The sequence below is a fragment of the Typopeltis vanoorti genome, chromosome 2 (genome assembly GCF_054136105.1).
Source record: "Typopeltis vanoorti isolate ZY-2024b chromosome 2, IOZ_Tvanoo_1.0, whole genome shotgun sequence".
Classification (NCBI taxonomy): Eukaryota; Metazoa; Arthropoda; class Arachnida; order Uropygi; family Thelyphonidae; genus Typopeltis; species Typopeltis vanoorti.
In genome coordinates this window covers 175,681,662-175,703,380 of record NC_143550.1, presented here as the reverse complement: position 1 = coordinate 175,703,380, position 21,719 = coordinate 175,681,662, and the positions used below count along the sequence as shown (strand labels likewise).

The following is a 21,719-nucleotide window of genomic DNA, read 5'->3' as shown; positions in this document are numbered from 1 at the left end:
ATGAGAGCTGTACTCCAATCATCAGGAATTCAACCTTCTGAAATTATGCAGTGTAGCCACTATAAAACTTTTATACTTCTATAATTGAGAAATTCCAGTCAAATTTCATATACTCCAGCTGACTTTCCCCATTTCTAGTTTTTGATGCTTTTTCTACAACAAGTATATATGTATTCCTTACTGCATTCTTGTTGGAAGTTTTCTACCATGCTGCTGACACTGCTTGTTTCATTTATCAATCTTACAAAGTATTTACTCCGGACATCTATAATATGATTTAACATGAAAGCTTTTTTTTGCCGTTAGAGGGCCAGGGGAATGGTTGTGTTTTCAGGGAGCTCCCGAAAGCTAAGTACAATTTTGAATGGAAATTAGAATATATGTTAAAAATCATAACGTAATATTGTCTAAATCTGGTAGCTTGTTGTGTCTGTGTGATTTTGGTGTAAATTCCGTAAATTAATTTAGTCTTTAACGATACGTTTCGTATATTTGAATATGGCGGCAATGCGACGTAAGATAATGGCGTCCAAAAATACGACGGCATTGTTCAAAAACTATAATGTGAGAGAATTTGTCCAATGTGATGTGTGTGGAATGTATGCATTCCCGAATGAGGCTGGAGTATGGATTGAAAGTGATAGTGGTGGGAGAATGTGTAGAAAGTGTATGCAAAGTGAGGAGTCGAAGTATGTGTCAGGTTGTAAGACAGTTATGGTTGAAGAAAGCCAGAATGCGAGTGAAATTAGTGGCTCGATAGGGAATTGCGGTGTACAAGATGGCAATGTGAGCGGTGATCTAAGAAAGAGTGAGAGCAATTATACAGAAAGAGAAAATGGTTTGAATGATAAAAAAAAATGAATTATTTGTAGGAAGTGAGATCGCTAGGCTGCGCGCAGTGATACAAGATGCGCAGCGGCAATTAGAGCACCTGCAAAACTCTTTCCAGAGTGATTCGGCTAACGTAAATAAACAGCGTGGGCGAGTTTCCGAAATGAAGGAGAGAGTGTTGTATGGTGACTCGTTATTAAGAGGAGTAATAGATGGGAGTGTAACTAAATCGTACTTACCGGGTGCGAAATTTAAGGATGTAAGTGAGAGCATTAGAGTGCAAAAACAGAGGGTGAAAGAAATAACAATTGTGGCTGGTACGAATGAATTGAAAGGTGATAAATTTTTTATGAGAGAGGACTTGAAAGTATTGTTAAAGGTAGCGAAAGAAAAGAGTGACAGAGTTAGAATGGTGAGTCTGTTACCGCGGTATGACAGAGAGGAGTTTAGAAGGAGGGCCATAATCGCAAATGATATTATGCGCAGGTTATGCGGACGGTGTGGTGTGGAATTTGTGGACGTGTGGAATGAGTTTGATGGCGAAAGGACTTATACAAGATGGATGGCCTGCATTTGAATGGACTTGGTGTGCGGAGACTGGAAAAAGTGTTGCTGAATGAAGTGAAAATGATTGTGCAGAACCAGGGAAACTAGAACTACCAAGGAGGGGGGGAAGTGGATATCCAGACATCAATGAGACAGTTGAGTGTAAAAATGTATATAATGTACCTGAGCCAGCAATAAGGACAAAAAATGGGAATGGGATATTTAGAATAACGCATCAAGATAGGGGTGGGACAAAGGGAACACTGCAATTCATGTATACTAATGCCAGGAGTATTAGGAACAAGAAGGAAGAATTTTTGGCCTTGATTGGCTCTTCCTGGCCACAGGTTATTGGCATTAGTGAAACATGGCTGACGGAAGATGATATAGTTAGTGGGATAGAATGTGTAGGTTATAGTATGTTTAGGAGGGACAGAGAGAATAAAATTGGGGGAGGGGTGTTATTGATGATAGCTGATGAACTGCAGCCAAGGAGAATTGAAGTATTGCAGGATAGTGAAAGGAGCTCATTTGAGGCTATTTGGTGTGAGATTGATACTGGCAGAATAAAATATACAGTTGGGTGCTGCTATAGACCAGGTGATGGAATAGATGGTGGAGATGGTATGCATAAACAAATTGATGAAATGAGTGGAAGGAGGGTAATTATTATGGGGGATTTCAACTATGGTAACATTGATTGGAAGGAGGAGAGGACACATGTGAGGAAGGAAATGGATTTTATTCAATTATTAAGGGATAACTATCTGAAACAGCATGTAATTGAAAATACTAGGGGTGTGAGAGTGCTTGACCTGGTAATAGTATCTGAGAATTTGAATGTAATGAATATGACCATGTTGCCACCTATTGGTGAGAGTGATCATAAGGTCTTGACCTGGGAGGTGGCTAAAGGTGTGAAATTTGTGATTAAGACAGGGTATATGTGGAATCACCGTGCTGGCAAGTATGACAAGCTTAGGAGATTGCTTGGATCAGTGCCATGGCATGTACAACTGCAAGGGCTGGACGTCGATAGAGCATGGGAAGTGATCAAAGAGCATTTACAGGAGGTTATGGCTGATTGTATACCTAAGGTCCGAATAGTGAAACAAGGAGGGGTTAAATGGATGAATAACACCATTAAGCTTGAGCTGCAAAAAAAGAAACAACTATGGAGGGAATTTAAAGAAAGGGGTGACCTGCAGGCACACGAACGGTATAAAGTACAGGCCAGAAGGGTAACGAGTGTGGTAAAAACAGCAAAAGCCGATTATGAAAGGAAACTAGCTATGCAAGCAAAAGAGAATCCCAAACAGTTCTTTCAATATGCTGCAAGCAAGAAAAAAACTGTACATGGCAAAATGATTTTAAGGAATGACGATGGTAAAGAGTTCACTGAACCAGTCGATATAGTGGAGTTACTGAGCGCGCACTTTGCAAAAGTATATCATCCAGGTGGTGACGTTGAAAAAATGACGGAACCATTAGTTTATATGGGAATTGTGATGAATGAAGTGGAGGTGAATAGTCTATTACAGAACCTTAATGTGAATACATCTGTGGGATTGGATGGTATACCGGCACGGGTCTTGCATGAAGCGGCTAATGAATTATCAGTGCCCTTGACCATGTTGTTTAATCTGAGTCTCAGGTCTGGCTTAGTCCCAAAGGCGTGGAAAGAGGGGAAAATAGTTTCACTGCATAAAGGAGGATCCAAGACTATGGTTGCAAATTACCGACCGATCAGCATATCAGGAGTCGTTGTCAAGGTCTTGGAGAAAGTAGTCAAGGGAAAAATACAGGAATGGATTGATGAAAATGAGATACTGTACAGAGGACAGCATGGCTTTGTGAAGGGTAGATCATGCCTCAGTAACTTGCTCAAGTTTTATAACAAGGTGACGGCTGAACTGGATAAGGGAAATGGGTTTACAGTGATACTGCTGGACCTGGCAAAGGCGTTTGACAGGATACCACATGGAATTCTAATCCGTAAACTACAACATATGGGAATGGATATAGGGTTGGTGAGATGGATAGCTGGGTGGTTGATGGAGAGATATCAAAGAGTAGTTTATTCAGGAGTAGAGTCCAAAAAACGGCCTGTGACTAGTGGTGTGCCACAGGGTTCTGTTCTTGGACCACTGCTGTTTAATCTGTTCATTAACGATATAGGGAAGGGTCTAAGTGGGACAGTTCATTTGTTCGCTGATGATGCAAAGTTGGGTAGGGCGATAGTGAATGCAGAAGATGTCAAAGTCTTGCAAGATGACTTAGATAGATTGGAGTTCTGGACTAAGGAGAATGGATGTCAATTTAATGTGACAAAATGTAAGGTTATGCATTTCGGAGTGAAAAGATTAACAGCAGTATACCACATTGGTGGAACTGTACTCCAAGAGATTGATGAGGCCAGGGACTTGGGAGTGTTGGTGGATAGGGAGATGAAGTTTAAGGGGGCACATTGCGAAAGTAGCTAAATCAGCTCATCAACTCACTTGGTTGTTGAAAAATACCTTGACGAGCAGAGAAAAACAAGTTATTGTACCTCTGTACCGAGCCCTGATAAGACCTCATCTCGACTACTGTGCCCAGATTTGGTCACCTCGGTTCCTTCTTGATGGGGAGGAGGTTGAGAGGATCCAGAGGCAAGTGACTAAGATGATAGCAGGTCTATGGAATGAACCATATGAGAACAGGTTGAAGATTTGTGGGTTGCAGAAACTAGTTGATAGGCGGAAAAGGGGAGATATGATTGAGACATTCAAATTGTTAAAAGGATTCTATAGGATTAATTCAGATGATATTTTTGAGATCAGGACTGGTGGTGGGAGAACTAGGGGACACCCATGGAAGCTGGGCAAGAGCATGGTTAGCAGGGGTGTTAGAGCTGGGTTCTTTACTTTTAGAGTGGTAAATGAGTGGAATAAGCTGCCAGAGTCTGTTGTGGGTGCTATGACAGTGAGCGAGTTCAAGGCAAGGTATGATAGATACTGTGAGAATGTTGAACAGCTGTGTGAACATGATGTTTAGGGCCTCCCTCGATGAGTCTAAGGACTCCTGGAGTAGCCCGTAGTAATAATAATAATAATAACATCTTTATCTTCAATTTTCATATCATCTTAGATCTTAGATTCCTTTTAAACTCTTTTCTCCATTTGAAGCTTTTTTTTGCAGAATATCTTGTCACCTTCCTTACATTTATTTTCTATGTTCTTACAAGTCTTCCCATGACTTGTTTAGCTAGTTTAATACAGTGCTTTGCTTTCTTACATTTTTCTCTGGATGATATAAGAGCACAAGTTGACTTACTTGCTCAAATTTTCCATATGCTTTCTTCTTTTCCTTGACCGCCTCTTTTAACTTCCCGAGTCCATCATGGAGTTCTGAATTTTCTATCCTGACAGACAACTTCACCATATGCCTCTCTTGCTGAATCCATCAATGCTTATTTTTTTTTTTTTTCAGGGTTTGACACTCGATCTCTAAGGTTTGGTTCTTGTTTACAAACTCTTTCATTTTTCTTAAATGATGTTTTTGTATTTGAGTCTATAGTTCACTGCTGAAAGCTACTCAATTTTGATTTGTTTTAAAACTTTCTTACACAATCTTCTTTTCAATTCAATTTATTCTTATCAAAACTAAATAGTGTTCACTACTATTTCACATACTCTGTATACTCTTGTTTCCTGAACCAGTGGGAAAGTATCACTATCAACATAGTCAATGAGACTTCTCTTATTTCATGAATTTCTCATCATGTGAATTTTTATGATGCTAATAATAATGGTAAGTGCTTGCTGGATTTCTATTCAGAACATGGTATTAGTAATAACTAATCCATGTCCTGAATAGAAATCCAGCAAGCACTTACCATTATTATTAGCTTTGCTATTTTCTTCAAGTTTTCCCAAAATATTTCTATGTCTGTATTCATTCCCTACCCTGCTGTTTAGCTCTCCACCAAAGACCAACTTTTCTTTTTTCAAGTAGCTGTGGGAGCTTCTCTCGCCAATGCCTCAAAAAATTCCTCCATTTCTTCCTTAGTAGAACTTTTACTAATAGGCACAAATAAGTCTTGTCAGTTCTTCATTCTAATATTTTCTCATATCACTCTAATTGATATTGCTAGCCATTCAAGAAGATTATCATCATATTTAGCGCTGAATACTATAGCTACTACTTCTTTTCCTTGATTATTATGGACTGAACATAACATTTGGTTTTGTTGCTCAGAAAGATCTCACCTGTTTTTGGCTTATTTGTTTTGGTAATACCTATTAGGTCGATCTGGTATTTATCCAGTTCTTCTACTAGATCCATATCTTTCCCACTGATGCTATCAAACTTGATCTCTGCTGCTATTGGGTTGGGATATCTGGGATTTGTTTCAGTAACTGACTTTTCACTGTTCACCCTAGAGAAAACAATGGGAACCTTGTTTAACCAGGCAATGTCCCAGTAGGCATGAAATTCTGTCATGCCGGCTGGGAATGACAGAATCATTTGCATTCTGGTTTTGCATTACAACTTAAGCCAATAAGAATACAATTTGGTCAGCCAAATCCAAATTACCAGCCTATCCCCGTTTGTTCAGTATCCAGGTAGTACCTAACAGGGTGCACCACAAAAAAGGTGAGGAATGGATATTATGTCAGAAATCCTGGTCAGTTCTCTGCATTCCTTAAAAAGCTTTGTGGAGATCTTCTCCCAGTTATCTGGCTTTGTTCCTTAAGCACCCCCAGATTGAATCCTATATTTTATAAAAAGCGGTCTCTCTTGTGATTGGCATCAAAATACAAACATATGATGGATATCCATATGTCACACTGATAAGATTTCTGAGCCACTGATAAAAAGAAAAAAAATGAAAGCATGTGATGATATTTGAATTCTAGAACAAGTGGTGGTTAATTCCAATGATGACTGCATCTTCTCATATTTACAAAGCAGTTTCTCATCTGATGAAGAGGATATTTCAGAAAGTGAGGTTTGTGAGTCTTCAGTTTCTGAAGACAAACGGAATCCAGTAGGTAATGGCAGTAACAGTTCAGCAATACTGTAGAGAAGATGAGTTTCTTTTACAACTTGATGCATGATGCAATATAAGCAAGAAAGAAATAAATACACATAATAGGCACAATAGCCTGTAAGAGATAATTTGCTGCTCCATCAACATATATGCATTCCTACCATGCTCAAATGAATTAGCTGATCACTTTTATTAGTTTACTGGATAAGCCCATTCCTATAGCTATTCACTAAACTACCAGCGCGTCCAATAAATTTGTAAATATTTCAATAATTCATAAAAATAGGAAAAATTGATATATTAGAGTGCAGTATTGATATATTAGAGTTGTAAGGAGGGGGATTTTTTTTTTTTTTTTTTTTTTTTTAAGCAAGGAAAACATTTTACTTCAAATTTTCAGCAATAAAGGGTGCTGCACCAGATGCTTCATTTGTGAGATACATGCAAATGACTCCTATAAAATGCAGGGTGTACTGCTGGCAGCTCGTAATGAATGTGTGTGTGAATTCCCAGTCACTGGTGCAAACAGAAATGTTTTTGTAACAAGAAAGGTTTGTTGCTGTGATGCTGACATTGGTGAATAACGCATTGTTAGTGAAGTTGTTTTACATAAGCAGAGACATTTTTAGGAAACAGAGTTTTTTGTCATATTGCCCTCTCACCGGCAGACCAGTTTTATCTGAAGCCAGAACCAGTGCTGTAGCGTAGCAAATGAATGGCCTATCAGCAGAATCAAAGAGAAGAGTGATGCAAGCAGTGCATGGGAAGATGCAAGAATCATGGGCATAGCGAAAACATCCATATTCTGTATCCTTCGTGGTGTGTTAAACTTGTATCCATACAAGCTGCAATTTCTTCACCAGCTGTTACCAAGTGATACCACTAAGCGGAAGTAATTCGCAATGTTGGCTTCGACAGGAGTCGAAGATCCACAATGGCCAGACAACATCTTTTGGACAGGGTGAAGCACCTTTTCCATTGCATGGGACAGTTAATTCACAACTGTTGAATTTGGCTGCAGGACAATCCACATGTTTATACATAGGAGCAGTTGAATTCACCATGATTCACTGTTTGGTGTGGCTTCACTGCATCCATCGTTGTGGGTCCCTTTTTCTTTGAAGAGCCATGTGCAACAAGGGGCTGGAAGATGTGCTCAGTAAATGCACAGTGCTACTTGCCATTGCTACGCAAAATTATGGTACCATGCTTGTGGGTAAAAAATGTTCTTCACACAGTCATGTTCATGCAGGAGAGGACACCACCTCATATTACATCTCCCAAGAAACAGACAGTTTCTCACCAGCACATTTGGTCAAGAACAACTCATCAGCTATATATTGCAATTCCGCATGGCCCCCTCAGTCCACAGAATGGATACTAGTAGATTTTTGGCTGTGGGGCTATTTAAAGTCCCGAGTGTACCTGAGCAGCCCATCTTCCTTAGTGGATTTAAAAGATTTGTTGCAAAGTTGCTTGTATCCACCCGGATATGCTCCACACTTCTGTAAATGGCGTTCTCACCTGTTTGAAGCATATCATTGCTTGTGCCAGCACGCATGTAACCATTACTGTATTGATATGTAACGGGTTTCCTGCATATGAATAAATAAGTTTTCAATGCCATTCTGACCATCACTGGCGTCACCATCTATCGGAGAAATTTTGAACTACCCCCCCCCCACCCCCAAATCCCCATCCTTGCAATTCACTTTTGTACAAACTGCATTCTAATATACCAATTTTTCTGATTTTTATGAATTACTGAAATATTTACAAATTTATGGGACACACCCTGTATATAGAGAATATTTCATATTGGTTAGCTATATTTTGCAAACAAATCTCTTTCTTTCTCGTAAGTTTTTTTTTTTTTTTTTTAATTATGCCCTTCATAAAAATGTGAACATGTATGTCTAGAGCTAACAGATTCACACATAATTTACTCTCTATACCAGAAACTTATTGGACACACCCTGTATACCAGTAACATATATAATATCACAACTGAATTATTAATCATTCATTTGCCTGTAATGAAAGTATTTCTACCTACACTTGTTCTTTCTTTCCCTTATATCTGCCATACTCAGATGGCTCATGCTCAGGTGGATCACTCATTAATATTGGTTCATATTTACACCATTTAGTAATTTCCTTCATTATTATTTTCTAATATATCCTGAAACAAACCCATCACTCCCACCCCCTCATAGATTTGGTTACAATCAAAGAACCAATCATAATATGTAGCACTATGAACAGGAAATTGTGGCAAGGTAAGATATGTTTCCTCTTTCCCTGCCACCAGAAGATCGCTAAGTTTTCCTCTCATCTCTATGTGAACATGTTAAAAATGAAGACAATAACAAGCAACTTAATCTTGTTTGCATTCAGGAATATGTGAACAGAGCTAATCTAGTCACTTAAATAGATGGGAAAGTAAAGATTTGCAGGCAGTTGTTTATTGCCAGGAAAAAATACCTATAGGACGATGAAGAGCTAGATGAAATGATGCATTGAGAAGATACTGGAATATAAGATATGACAACATAGGAATGATATCAGACAGACTACTTTGGAAGAAAGCTATTGATAAGAAGTGAGTAATAATGCACGCTTTTCAAAGAATGCACTAAAAATGTAAACTGGAAATAAATGAGTTTGCTATACAGAATTTTTAAACATGTTGTTGGTAATCATGTTAAGAATGACACTACAACTTTGAGGTACTTCAGCTGGAATTTTTTAAATACCACATTTCATTATAGCAACTTTGATATAGCAAGTGTGAAATGAAGTGAAATATAGACCATAACATTTAAGCATAAATATGAATATGCATTATGCAGCTATTTGCATAAAAAAGTAAAAATCTGAAATTGCTCACGCTATTACACATTTATCTGATTAAATGCATAACACTGATACCCATCCTTTTTAGCAAACCCAAGCTGAATTGAATTTTGCATTCTCTAAGACACTATTATTATTATTGAGAGAGACATCCAGGAAGTCAGGGACTCATTACGGGAGGCCACATACTACATGCACAAGTTACCACACTTGTTCTTGAATTCATTCACGCTGCTTACACACAACATTGCATGGCAATCCATTCCAATCATGCACCACTGTGTGCAAGAAAAATCTAGACATCACCCCTCCTTAGCGGCGTTCATTCTCAGCTACCAAGGATGCCCTCTTGACCTTTCCCTACCCTCTATAAAATAAAAAATTCCATCAACTGAAAGCCTATATGACCCTTTCAGGTGTTTGTAAGTCTCAATCATATCACCCCCCCCCCCTTTCTCCTGTTTGATAGTATCTGAAGTCTACAAAATCTCAATCATTCTTCATAATCAGTATTCCACATCCCTGATATAATTTTTAACACTCTCCATCCACTGTATCAGAATCACAATGGAAACCAGAACTGCACACAATAGTCCAAGTGAGGTCTTATCAAGGCCTTGTAAAGAGGCAAAATGGCATCCTTATCTTTACAAGTGAAAGTTTGTTTCAGCATTGCAATTATCTTTTGAGTTGTATTTGCAATCTTTGCTACATGGCCCCTGAACTTCAACTTTTTATCTACTAACACTCCCCAGATCCCTAGCCCGATCAGTTTCTTCTAGCATAATCCCACCAATATAATACGACAATGGATATCTAATCAAACCAAAGTGCATGACTTTACATTTATTACATTGAACGGACATTCATTTCCAGCCCCACAATTCCAGCCTATTCAAATCATTCTGCAAGTACTGCATATCAGTTGCATTCCTGATTACCATAACCTATCTTTGCATTATCGGCAAATAGTTGTACATGGTAAAACCACTCCAGAGATATTGATTGGTCGATAGTTGGATACATCAGTCTTTGCACCACCCTTGTGAAATGAGATTACCATACATTGCTTTTAGCAAAACGGGGCACTCAGTTGAACAACTTTTGCATCTGTCACCTTCACATCATCTGCATTCAGTAGGTATTCCTTCACATTCATTTTTTCTTTTACTTACAGCATAATCAATAGAATTCTTTGGGGCTACCTTTAGCAACAGTTAACTACACAGTTTCCTAAAAATATATCTTTCATCAATTTTACTTCAGAAATTTTTTAGTTGGCTGGTTCTTGAAGATGTTTCTCACATACATTATTACTGAAATGCCACATAATATGATACAACATTCCCAAATTACTTAATTGAAGTTGTCATGATGTAATTTCTTGCACTGTAAAGCAGTTGCATGAAACCTACAGTTACCTGCCTTTCTTGAATCAACAATGGGGGATGACTTAACTTAAATGATATATTTATTAATATATCATTATATGAGTGGATGGGGACTGGAAAGTACTGGTAAATACCTATAACAAAAATTATATTAAAGCAACTGATATAACCACAAGAAAAAACATACTAGTAGCAGAGTTTTGAAGGTAATTATGTTCTTATATTCTTAGATCTGTGTATGTTCTTTCTTGTGGTTATATTGTACAAGGATGATGCAAAGACTGATGTATCCAACTATCGACCAATCAGTATCTCAGGAGTGGTGGTGAAGATTTTGGAAAAGTTGGTTAGGGCTTGCATTCAGAAATAGGTTGACAGTGAATCTCTCTTTACAATGAACAGCATGAGTTTACTAAGGGAAGGTCATGTTTTAGCAACTTGCTCACATTCCATAATAATGTTATCACTGAATTAGACAATGGGAATGGATAAACCATGACGCTTTTGCTAAACCTTTTGGCAGAACACAACATGGAAGATTGTTGCATAAATTGGAGAACATGGGTTTGGATTATAAAATATTACCATGGATAAGAGGATCACTGACTGATATATATCAAAAAGTGGTATACAGGGGATGTGAGTCTACAAGATTTAAGGTAACTAGTGGTGCACCACAGGGATTCAATTGTTCAATTCGATCCTTGTGTTCAAATGTTGGTCAATCTGTACATTAATGATATTATGAAGAATTTGACAGGCAACATACAGTTGATATGCAGTACTTGCAGAATGATTTGAATAGGCTGGAATTGTGGACATGAGAAAATGGATGTCCATTCAGTGTTAATAAATGTAAGGTTGTGCACTTTGGCGTGAATAGATATTCAATGTCATATTATAATGGTGGGTTTATGCTAGAAAAAAACTAATCAGGCTAGGATCATGGGAGTGTTAGTAGATAGCAGGTTTAAGTTCAGAGGCCATGTAGGCCAAAAATTGCATATACAACTCAAAATACAATTGCAATGCTGAAACAAACTTTCACTTGTAAAGATAAGGATGCCATTTTGACTCTTTACAAGGCCTTGATAAGACCTCACCTGGACTATTGTGTACAGGTCTGGTCTCCTGATTTCTGTTGCGATTCTGATACAGTGGAGAGTGCAAAGGACAGTGTTAAAAACAATATCAGGATTGTGGAATACTGATCACAGATTGAGAATTTGTAGACTGCAGACACTAGCAAACAGGAGAAAGAGGAGTGATATGACTGAGACTCACAAACTTCTGAAAGGGTCATACAGGATTTCAACTGATGGATTCTTTCATTTTATGGAGGATGGGAAAAGGAACAATAGGGCATCCTAGGAAGCTGAGAATGCTGCTAAGAAGGGGGTGAGGTCTAGATTTTTCTCTCATAGGGTGATGCATGACTGGAATGGATTGCCACTGGATGTTGTATGTGCAAGTAGTGTGAATGAATTCAAGAATAAGTATGATAGCTGGTGCATGTAGTATGTGGCCTCCCTTAATCAGTTCCTGACTCCCTATAAGTTTCTCTTAATAATAATAATAATAAGTTGTTTTAACATAATATTTGTTCTAGCTGTTTATTAGAACTTTCCAGCCTCCCTTTGTATAAAAAACCATCGTGTGCATATATACAAAAGATATTTATATTGTTAACATACACATATTTGGTGCCATGGCAACTCGGTCTGTGATTCCATGAGGTGTATACTGGTGATTGCATATAATGTAGAATCGCATAGTTTATTTTCAGAAAAAATACTATGCAATTACATGTTATGTTCTGTACATCATTTCATTTGCTATTGCATATCTTCTGAGCATGTAAATATACACTAATACAGGAATACATGAGTTTGCATGAGCCAGTATGAACATGTACAGTTTTTTCTTAAAACAAAAAAAAAAAAATTCTCTCATCACCTTCATTACAACAGCAATTATATTATATAGCTTACCAGGTTCATCTAGTGCAATGCCAATATAAACATCTTCTAAAGGTGGACTGAAATCAATGTGGCCGATATAATATACAGTTCCAGATAAATTTCCTTTCGTAACTACTCTGTCATTTAGTTGTAACAAAGGTTTTCCTTTGGACATTATGGTAAAGCTTTTAGTGTTTCTTTGTCTTGCCTTGTTACAAGTCTGACACAAACATCCCACTAAAGGACTTGGAACTGACATTTTACTAAACCTTCTGCTATTCTGCCCATGGTGATGGTCTTCATTCTAAAATGAGATAATTATAAATAGATTAGAATATATATGTTTTAAAAACACAAAAGGAAATGCTATTATTATTATTATTATTGTGATGCCTCAAAGAAGGTCCAAAGACTCATCAAGGGAGGGCACCTTGGAACTGACATTTTACTAAACCTTCTGCTATTCTGCCCATGGTGATGGTCTTCATTCTAAAATGAGATAATTATAAATAGATTAGAATATATATGTTTTAAAAACACAAAAGGAAATGCTATTATTATTATTGTGATGCCTCAAAGAAGGTCCAAAGACTCATCAAGGGAGGGCACCTACTCTTCAACTCTCCGTCTCCATCACTTAATCTACCACAGCGAACCACCACTACCATCATCATCATCATCTACACCAACACCACCAGTAGTTTTTGTCTGTAAATTGCATGTATTCTCAAGGCTGATTTGTCTGTATGCATGATAAGAAACCAGAGATTCCAGGAGGATAAACCCTGCTATCCCCATATGAGATCAGCTAACTCACCTTCAATTGAAAAAAAAAAAAAAAAAAAAAAAAAACATATAAAGATTCCTCTCATCATGATGACAATTGAACTTAGGTCTTTTTAAATCAAAGGACACAATGTACCATTGTTCTTCCAACTGCACTACAGAGGCATTAAAAGTTCCTCTAGTCAGCAACAAGAGAACTATGATGCTCTTTGGATGATCTAGCACTGTAGACAGCCCATGACACCTCCACTGTGCTACACAGGCTGATTTGTTGTAGTACATAAGCAGAGAGCTAAAACATGATCCCCCCCCCCCACCAGCAAACCCATGCTGATACCATCCTAGAGAATATTGCTATTATCAACTGAATTCCGAATCCTAATCCTAGCCTCTCCAATATATTAATTACAATCCCAGACAAAAAAGACTGACCTGCAGTTTCTCCTTTCCACTACTTCTCTATCCATACTGTAGTTCTGAATCTGTATAAGTTATTCATGATCACCAATCTTGTAGTTCCACATGCATGATTTCTTCACAGATGTTCTCATGGCTACAACTCAGATAAGTATTCTCCTCATGGTAATTCCAGCTAACTGAAGAAAGATTAGAATTCCATTCACAATCATCTCTCATAATATAATCATTTATAAGATTCTCAACCCTTTTGTGGTCTAAGACAGCTGTTCCTTAAGAACCTGAGAAATTCACTCTTTGTTACTTGATACCATCTCCCTTCATTCCAATCAGTGTTGCTATAATTAAAAGCATCCATAATGATTACCCTTCTCATGCTCACCAGGCCAATTTGACTTTACATTTCTTTGTCTCTACTCTCCACATTCCATGACCTGTAGCAACATCATACTAAATATCTAATCCTATCGATATCCATCTCATACCATACTGCTTCCAAACTGATGCTACTATTTTCTCCCTGTATCTCCACCTCCCTGCCCTTCCTATCATCATTCTCATGCAACCATGTTTGACTTATTCAACTATTTTTGGGTAATAAATTCAATCAACACAATAATTTCATCCCTTATTCTTAATACTCCTGGCCTTCATAAATAATCATAGCAATTAATTTCTTAGTCTATAACCAGTCTTACCTATGCTACTCCCCCCATCACCTGTGACTTCATCATCAATTCCTGATATGTATCAAGAAGTATACAGGATATTATGACAATACTACATGAAAAAAATTCACATTATTAATAACTTCCTATTGAAATTTTCTCCAAAGGAGTCCACTACCTGTAAGGATTCCAATATTGTCAGATGTTATATTCCAGTCTTTTAAAAGATACTTCTACAAGGCATATGGCAAAGTGCCAAGAAGTTGCTCAAAACACTACAATTATGTGCATAAACAGGACCTTATATCAAATATATAGTGTATATTTGAGTTAGGACCGTGCAGTTAGCCTAGTGGCTTTGCGCTTCGCAACCATATACCTGGAGAAGGAGTGTCCCAGGTTCGATTCCCGTTGTAGATGTGAGGAATTTGAGGATCTTCCTCAGACATAGCCAAGTTAGCCGGTCTTGGGCGCGGTCAGTAGGGTTTTTTCCCGCCAGTTTATCTGGTGTTTTTCATCCCGCAAACAGGCAAACCGGCCCCATGAACATCTACAGTCAAAAATATATCCCCCCCCCAGCGGCAGACCAGGCGACGGGTCGGTTGGGAGTAGTACTAACAAGAAGTCACATCTAAAGTAACACACGGACCCTGCATGGGAAGCGGGAATAACGCATAGTAGAAGAAGAAATAGAAGAAGAAGTGTATATTTGAGTTATAAGTTAGTAGTTAAAATGAATATTGCTTCAATGAAACTTTTTTTTTTTTTTTTCAAATCTTTCCTCTCCCATTCTGAGACCATACCACCTCTATTTAGCTCTTCTCACACATTCTGAACAGTAACGTCAGCTTCCTTAACATCCTCGTTTTTAATACGATTCTGCCATTGTGAACAGATGGGAAGTTCACTTCCATAATTTTTCTCAGAGCTCTTATATCTGCAATCTTCAGTCTTTGATCAACTGCTTTATTTCTAACCATCTCTCAGATCATAAGTTAAAACTGGTTTGAACATTGTCTTGTATATGGATACTTTAATATTCTGGCTAATTTCTCTTATACTGTATAAATTTATTCAGCTCACTCTCTATCAACTTTGCTTATTCTATTCTCTATTTCCATATATAATTTGCTGTCATCATTAAAAATTGTGCCTAAACACCTGAAATGTTTCAGGTTGTTCTATAGGTTTCTCATTCAGGATGTTTTGAATGGTCAGGTCATTACCTTTTTCATTGTAGATTTTCATTACAAATTTGTTACAGTTATTCAATTTAAGTTAAGGAATTCTGAAGATTGATTTGTTAAAACATCTGCAAAAAGTAATGAGCTGATTCACATCTCCAATTTAGCTATATCAGGTTTAAAGATACTTTCTCCATAATGTGATCCAAACCGATGAGAATAACAGAGAATAATGTGCACCCTGGTCTTATACCTGATGTAATATCAAACCTATAACTCTTTCAATTTTAACCACTAACATACATCTTAAATATACACTATATTCTATTTTATTCTATACACTTTATTGCTCTATTTTGTGATGAGTTCTAAATGATTTTTTGGCTTATCAAGTTTGCTATAGTGGAGAGATTGCTGTAGTGAATTTCTTTTAGTATAACATTTTACATATGAAATATTAGTCAGTACTGTTCAGTAATTTGTTATAGTTAGTGGGTTTATTATAAAGACAGTTGACTATAGTTTTGTTATATAGAAAAATTCTTTATTTCAGTGACACCAATCATATGACACCAAACACTGCACGCCCTCTGTTTCTTTTGTGAGTTCCACTTCTTTTTACGGCGATACTTCTTACATCGATGATTCTTATCTGGAATTCTGATGATGGTGAATTTGAGTTTGTTCATGTTATCCTATTTCTCTGACAAAAACAGTAAGGGATCTGGGATCTTTTTTAAATGGATGATGCATCTTCATCCATTTAAAAAAGCATCAGCTGGCATAAAACTGTTTTGTAATACCATCATCTTTTGCTTTAAGCCAGTGTTTCCCAACGTTTTTTGGATCATGCCCCACCTCAACACTGATAGTTGAGTATCAGTGATGAGGTGACGAATGCAACATGTTTTCTAATTGCTTATCTGTTCTGATGATAGTGAATTTGAGTTTGTTCCAGTTACCCTATTTCTCTGACAAAAACAGTAGGGATCTGGGATCTTTTTTAAATGGATGATGCATCAGCTGGCATAAAACTGTTTTGTAATACCATCATCTTTTGCTTTAAGCCAATGTTTCCCAACATTTTTTGGATCATGAACCACCTCAATGCTAATAGTTGAGTATCAGTGATGAGGTGACGAATGCAACATGTTTTATGATTGCCCCACGTTAAGAAACACTGCTTTAAGCCAATGCAGAATAAAATTTGGTCTGATAAATCCCAATTTGCCATCCCATCCTCATTCATTCAGTATTCAAGCAGATAACTATTAACAAGATGCACATTATGAGAAGGCAAAGACAGGATATTAAGTTAAAAGCCTTGGCCAACTCCAAATTCCTCTGCCAACTGGAGGTTTCTTCTCAGTTATCTAGCTTTGAGCTTTAAGTGATTGTAAAGTCTTTCAAAATTTTTGCATATTCAACTCACAACATTCTTTCCTTGTAATTTTCTCCTTCTAATTTTATTAAATCAGTTTTCTTGTTTAAGTATTCTCCAACAGATAAAATGGTCAGTTATTTCAGTAGGGAAACTTTGTTTGCTTTTTGTTTTTATATCATTCAAGATTGGGGTTTTAGTTCTTTTTTGTCAGGATTTTTATTTACTTTGTATTGTTTGCTCTACTTTGTGATGAGTTCTAAATGATTTTTGGCTTCTCAAGATAACATCAGTGAAACATAAGTTAGATAACTTATCACCTGCTATTTGCAATATCTATATTCCATTCCTCCAATTCTTCTCTCATTATACATATATATATTCTCTGCATAATGAAAATACAGTATACGTCATTGTTGCAGGCTTATTATTTTTTTTTTAAACCATTTGCTTTGTTGCTAGAGAACCATAAATGAAGAAATGTAATTACTGTTTTCTGAGTAGTATAAAGTAAATGTATTAGCAGAGCTAATCTCAGGTGGATGGTCACTTAAACAGAATGGAAGATGAAAGATTAGCAAACCAAGTTTTCTTTGCTAGGGTGTCAGGAAAAAGATCCAGAGAAAGAAAAGACTGAAATCTAGGTGGATCGATAGTAAACAGTGCCTTAGAAAACAGAAATATAAGATCTGATAATGTTGGAGTCTTGAGGGATAACAGATTAGTTTGGAGGATAATTGTCAATATGAAGTTAGTAATGGTGTGACTTTTTTCATGTCGTACTATCATGATATCTGTACTGAGGAATTTGATGATAATAATGATAATATAATTAAATATTGGATAACATAAGGGTCAAAGTGGGATAAATGGGAGACCGCCACATAGCTTCTGAGTAGAGCTGATGTCCAATCCTCAACTTCTTTTTGGTACACCCATTAGTGGGAATCTACATGGATACTGAATGAACAAGAATGGGCTAGCAATTTGGGATTGCCAACCATACTGCAGTCTGTATGGACTTAAAACGAATGACAACAATAGTACAATAAGATGAAAAAGTCATGTTGCTGGAACATTGCTTGGTTAAACAAAACCCCATGCTGTTTCAGTCAGGAAACCAGGGCAAACAGTAAAAAGTCAGCTACTGGAATAAACTTCACATCAGCAGAACTGAAGATAAGCACTATTAATGGAAAAAGTATCAATGTGAATGAAGTGGAACTGATAGAAGAATCAGAAAACCACCATACTGACATAACTGGTGTTACTGAAACAAAGAAGACAAAGACAGGTGAGATTCTAAATGATGAGGGAAAGGAAGGAGTCACTATATTATTCAACAAAAAATACGAGAATAATCTTGAATAGCAAACAATATCAAGTGGTGATGTGGACAAACATCACAATCAGGAATTGGATGAAGAGTTATCTGTGTCTGTAGACCAAAGACTATATGGAAGAAGTAGAACTTTTGGTGTCATTACAGGAGAGCAGATGACAAAGAAAATGGAAAAGCTGGTCTTTGTTGGAGATATAACTATCATAGCAGAAAATAAATACCAGCCATATAGAAATGTTTGGGGAAAATTTGAAGGAAAAATTAAAGCTAATAATGTTAAAATATTATTTTCTTGACCAAGAAAACTATGGAAATGACTTCTATTGGGATTTATTGATCAAGTATTTTTTTAGAACAACTATGTTATACCAACTAGTTTTCACCCATTGAGGCTGTTGGCATCTTAAGGGTACATAACTGATATAAGGCACTTAAAGCTAAAAACTGTTAGACTATAAATCAACCGATTCCAATTATATTTGACAAAACAGAATGCGTACAATACGTGCATAGCGCATGTATGATTTCACTTGTTGTTATTTAGGAACATTCTATAATAATTCAGTTCTTGTATGTTTAGAGATCTAATAAGGGTCTTCCAGATCTTAGGCAAGATTAATCCTTGGTTCCTGTTAAGGTTCTGTACAGAATGGAACTGTTGTGGCTTCTTTAATAATTCGAGAGCGGAAATCCTCCTCTATGTAAGGAATGGAGCTTTTGTCCCACTTATATGGTTAGTTCTTGAGAAATGAAAGGATAAACCAGATCTATCTTCTCTATTGTTATTAACGTCTCCAATGTGCTCCCTTTGTCTAATCTCAAGGCTTCTTGAAGTCTGGCCGATGAGCAGGGTATGTTGTAAACTCCAGCATATTTGAAGATAGGATGGCCATCTTTTGGAGATCTTAAGAGTTATCTAATCGTTTCTGTAGGTTTAAAAGTCACTCTTATTCTATGGGGTTTGAGGAGTCTTGCAACCTTATTAGAAACTGTCCCCATGTATGGAATGACAATTATAGAAATATACTGTGTGTCGTCCCGTTGTCTTTGTGGAGGGTCAGAGAAAAGTATCTTGTGGATGAGTCTCCGAGGGTAGTCATTCATGGTGAGGTTGTTAGATATCAGAGATAATTCATCCTGGAGATCTTGTTGATCTGTTGTAATGTGGAAAGTTCGCTTCTTTTTGCATGCGTACAATGCAAAGTTTCTGAGAAATGTGGTGGGAGGAGCTAAAGTGCAAATAACATCCTGTATTTGTGGGTTTTTGGTAAACTAATACAGGACGTTATTCTTAATTAGGGTGTCCAAAAATGATAATTGATCATCTTTTTCAAGAACTAGAGTGAATTTGATGGAGGATCTTTTTATGGAGGAAAAAGATCTCCAGGATGAATCGGATAAGAAATAATTATTACAATTTGATAAAACATGGGGATTGAAGGGTTTTAAGATATGTTGTTTCTTGTGGTTATATCAGTTGCTTTAATATCATTTTTGTTCTAGGTGTTTATCAGAACATTTCAGCCCTGCCCCCTTGTAAACTGTATTAATCATAATAGGCTCAGAGAATTGAATCCTTATGGAAATATGAATTCTAGAACATTAATTGTGTATCATCATTAAATTTCTGATACCCTCAAGGGGTGTGCAAGATACAGCGATAGTACTGCATGAGAAGCTCTGATTATTATCAACATCTTATTTGAGAATTTTCTTCCAAATTAGTCTTATCTAAGAGGACTCCAATATTGTCAGATCTTATATTTTGTCTAAGGTACTTGACACATCACATTACCTTTATCTTGGTCTTCTTCTAAGCCTCTTTCCTTCCATCTTAGTACTAAACATCTATTTTACATACTTTCTTCTCTCTCTCTCATTCTGTTCCATATCACACGAGATTAGCTCTCCTCACACATCACTGAATACTAACAATATAAAGTTCCTTCCTAATATCTTCATTTTTAACATGATTCTGCTGTTGATGGCATTGTTCACTCTCCTAATTTTTCTCAGTACATATAACAAAGAAAGATGGAGACACTTTGCATCTTCAGTCTTTCTTTGAGTAACTTGTTTATTTCTAAGCAACCTTTTAGATCTATAAGCTAAAATTGTTCTGAATTCTTGTGTACTGCTAGTTTAGTGTTTGGCTAATTTCTCAATTCTTCTGTATAAATTTATTCAGTTGACTCTTCATAATATTCTGTTGTCTATTTCCATGTTTAATTTGCCCACCTCACTGAAAACGGTGCCCTGTTCAGTTATTTAGTTAAAATGTTCTGCTTATCATATAGGTTAAGGGTGCAGACGTGATTTCAATGTTCCTCCTAATTTCATAATATTTGTCTGTTTACTGCTGATATTTATACAAACGTTATTGCAGCAGTTATTCAATCTAGTTAAGGAATCCTTGAAAGACTTGCACCGAATTTATTTAGGAGAATAATGTCTGCATATAGAGCCAAGATTCCAATTTTGATATCAGACTTAATGTCACTTTCTTGCATAATGTGATTCACATAGACAATGAATAACTAGATAGCTTGCACTATTGTCTCACACCTGATTTTACTTCAAACCATCTTCCTCTACCTCTTCAATTCTAACTGCTGACTTATAGATTATATCAAAAAATACAGTCTATATTTAATGACATACATCTGTAATGTTATAATCAATAAGTTTTAAAAGAGGTATACCTCTTTTAAAATTTTAATTTTGTATCGAAATGTTATAATCAACTTTGTTCTTGCATCAAAACTTCTTCATGTAGCTTCTTCAGTGAGAGGGTGCAGCACCATGTCCTTTCAGTTCTCTCTGTTGGTGGCTTTCCTTTTTGTTTCTGCATAGCCATGTGATCCTGTCCATGATCTTATATCTTCAAGCTATGTCCTTCAATTTTTGTCTCTTGATCCTTTTCCCATAATTTTTCCTTCTTAAAATTGTTAGTATCCTCTGTACATGTCCCGCCAATCTCACCTTTCTCTGGATCATTTCTTGTAATAAAGATCTCTGCGTTCTCATTCTCTGCAGGACATCTGTATTTGTCACATATTCTGTCCATGGGATTTTCAGAGCTCTCCTATAGCACCACATTTCAAAGGCTGTTGTCTTACTCTCTTCTTGAATATCTAGGTCTCACTTCCATATGTGAAAACTGGCCACACTAATGTTCTTATCATTCTTTTCTTTGTCTCGATACCCACATAACTTCTGAATCTTTATTTTTCCACAAGACATCTTTAGCTATGGCTGTTCTTATTTTTATTTCTTTATCTTGCTTTCTATCTGCAGTAAATATGTTGTATGTTCAGTTTT

At 36.7% G+C, this 21,719-nt stretch overlaps 1 protein-coding gene across 2 annotated transcripts in view; it reads right to left on the bottom strand.

The window, feature by feature from the left end:
• Window positions 1-21,719, bottom strand: part of LOC150109684 (uncharacterized) — a 193,083-nt gene that overhangs the window by 56,938 nt on the left and 114,426 nt on the right. For both annotated transcript variants that reach the window (XM_090409689.1, XM_090409694.1), the window contains exon 6: window positions 12,651-12,924. In XM_090409689.1, coding sequence (XP_090265815.1) covers window positions 12,651-12,924 — 274 coding nt within the window. The remainder of the gene's footprint in view (window positions 1-12,650; window positions 12,925-21,719) is intronic.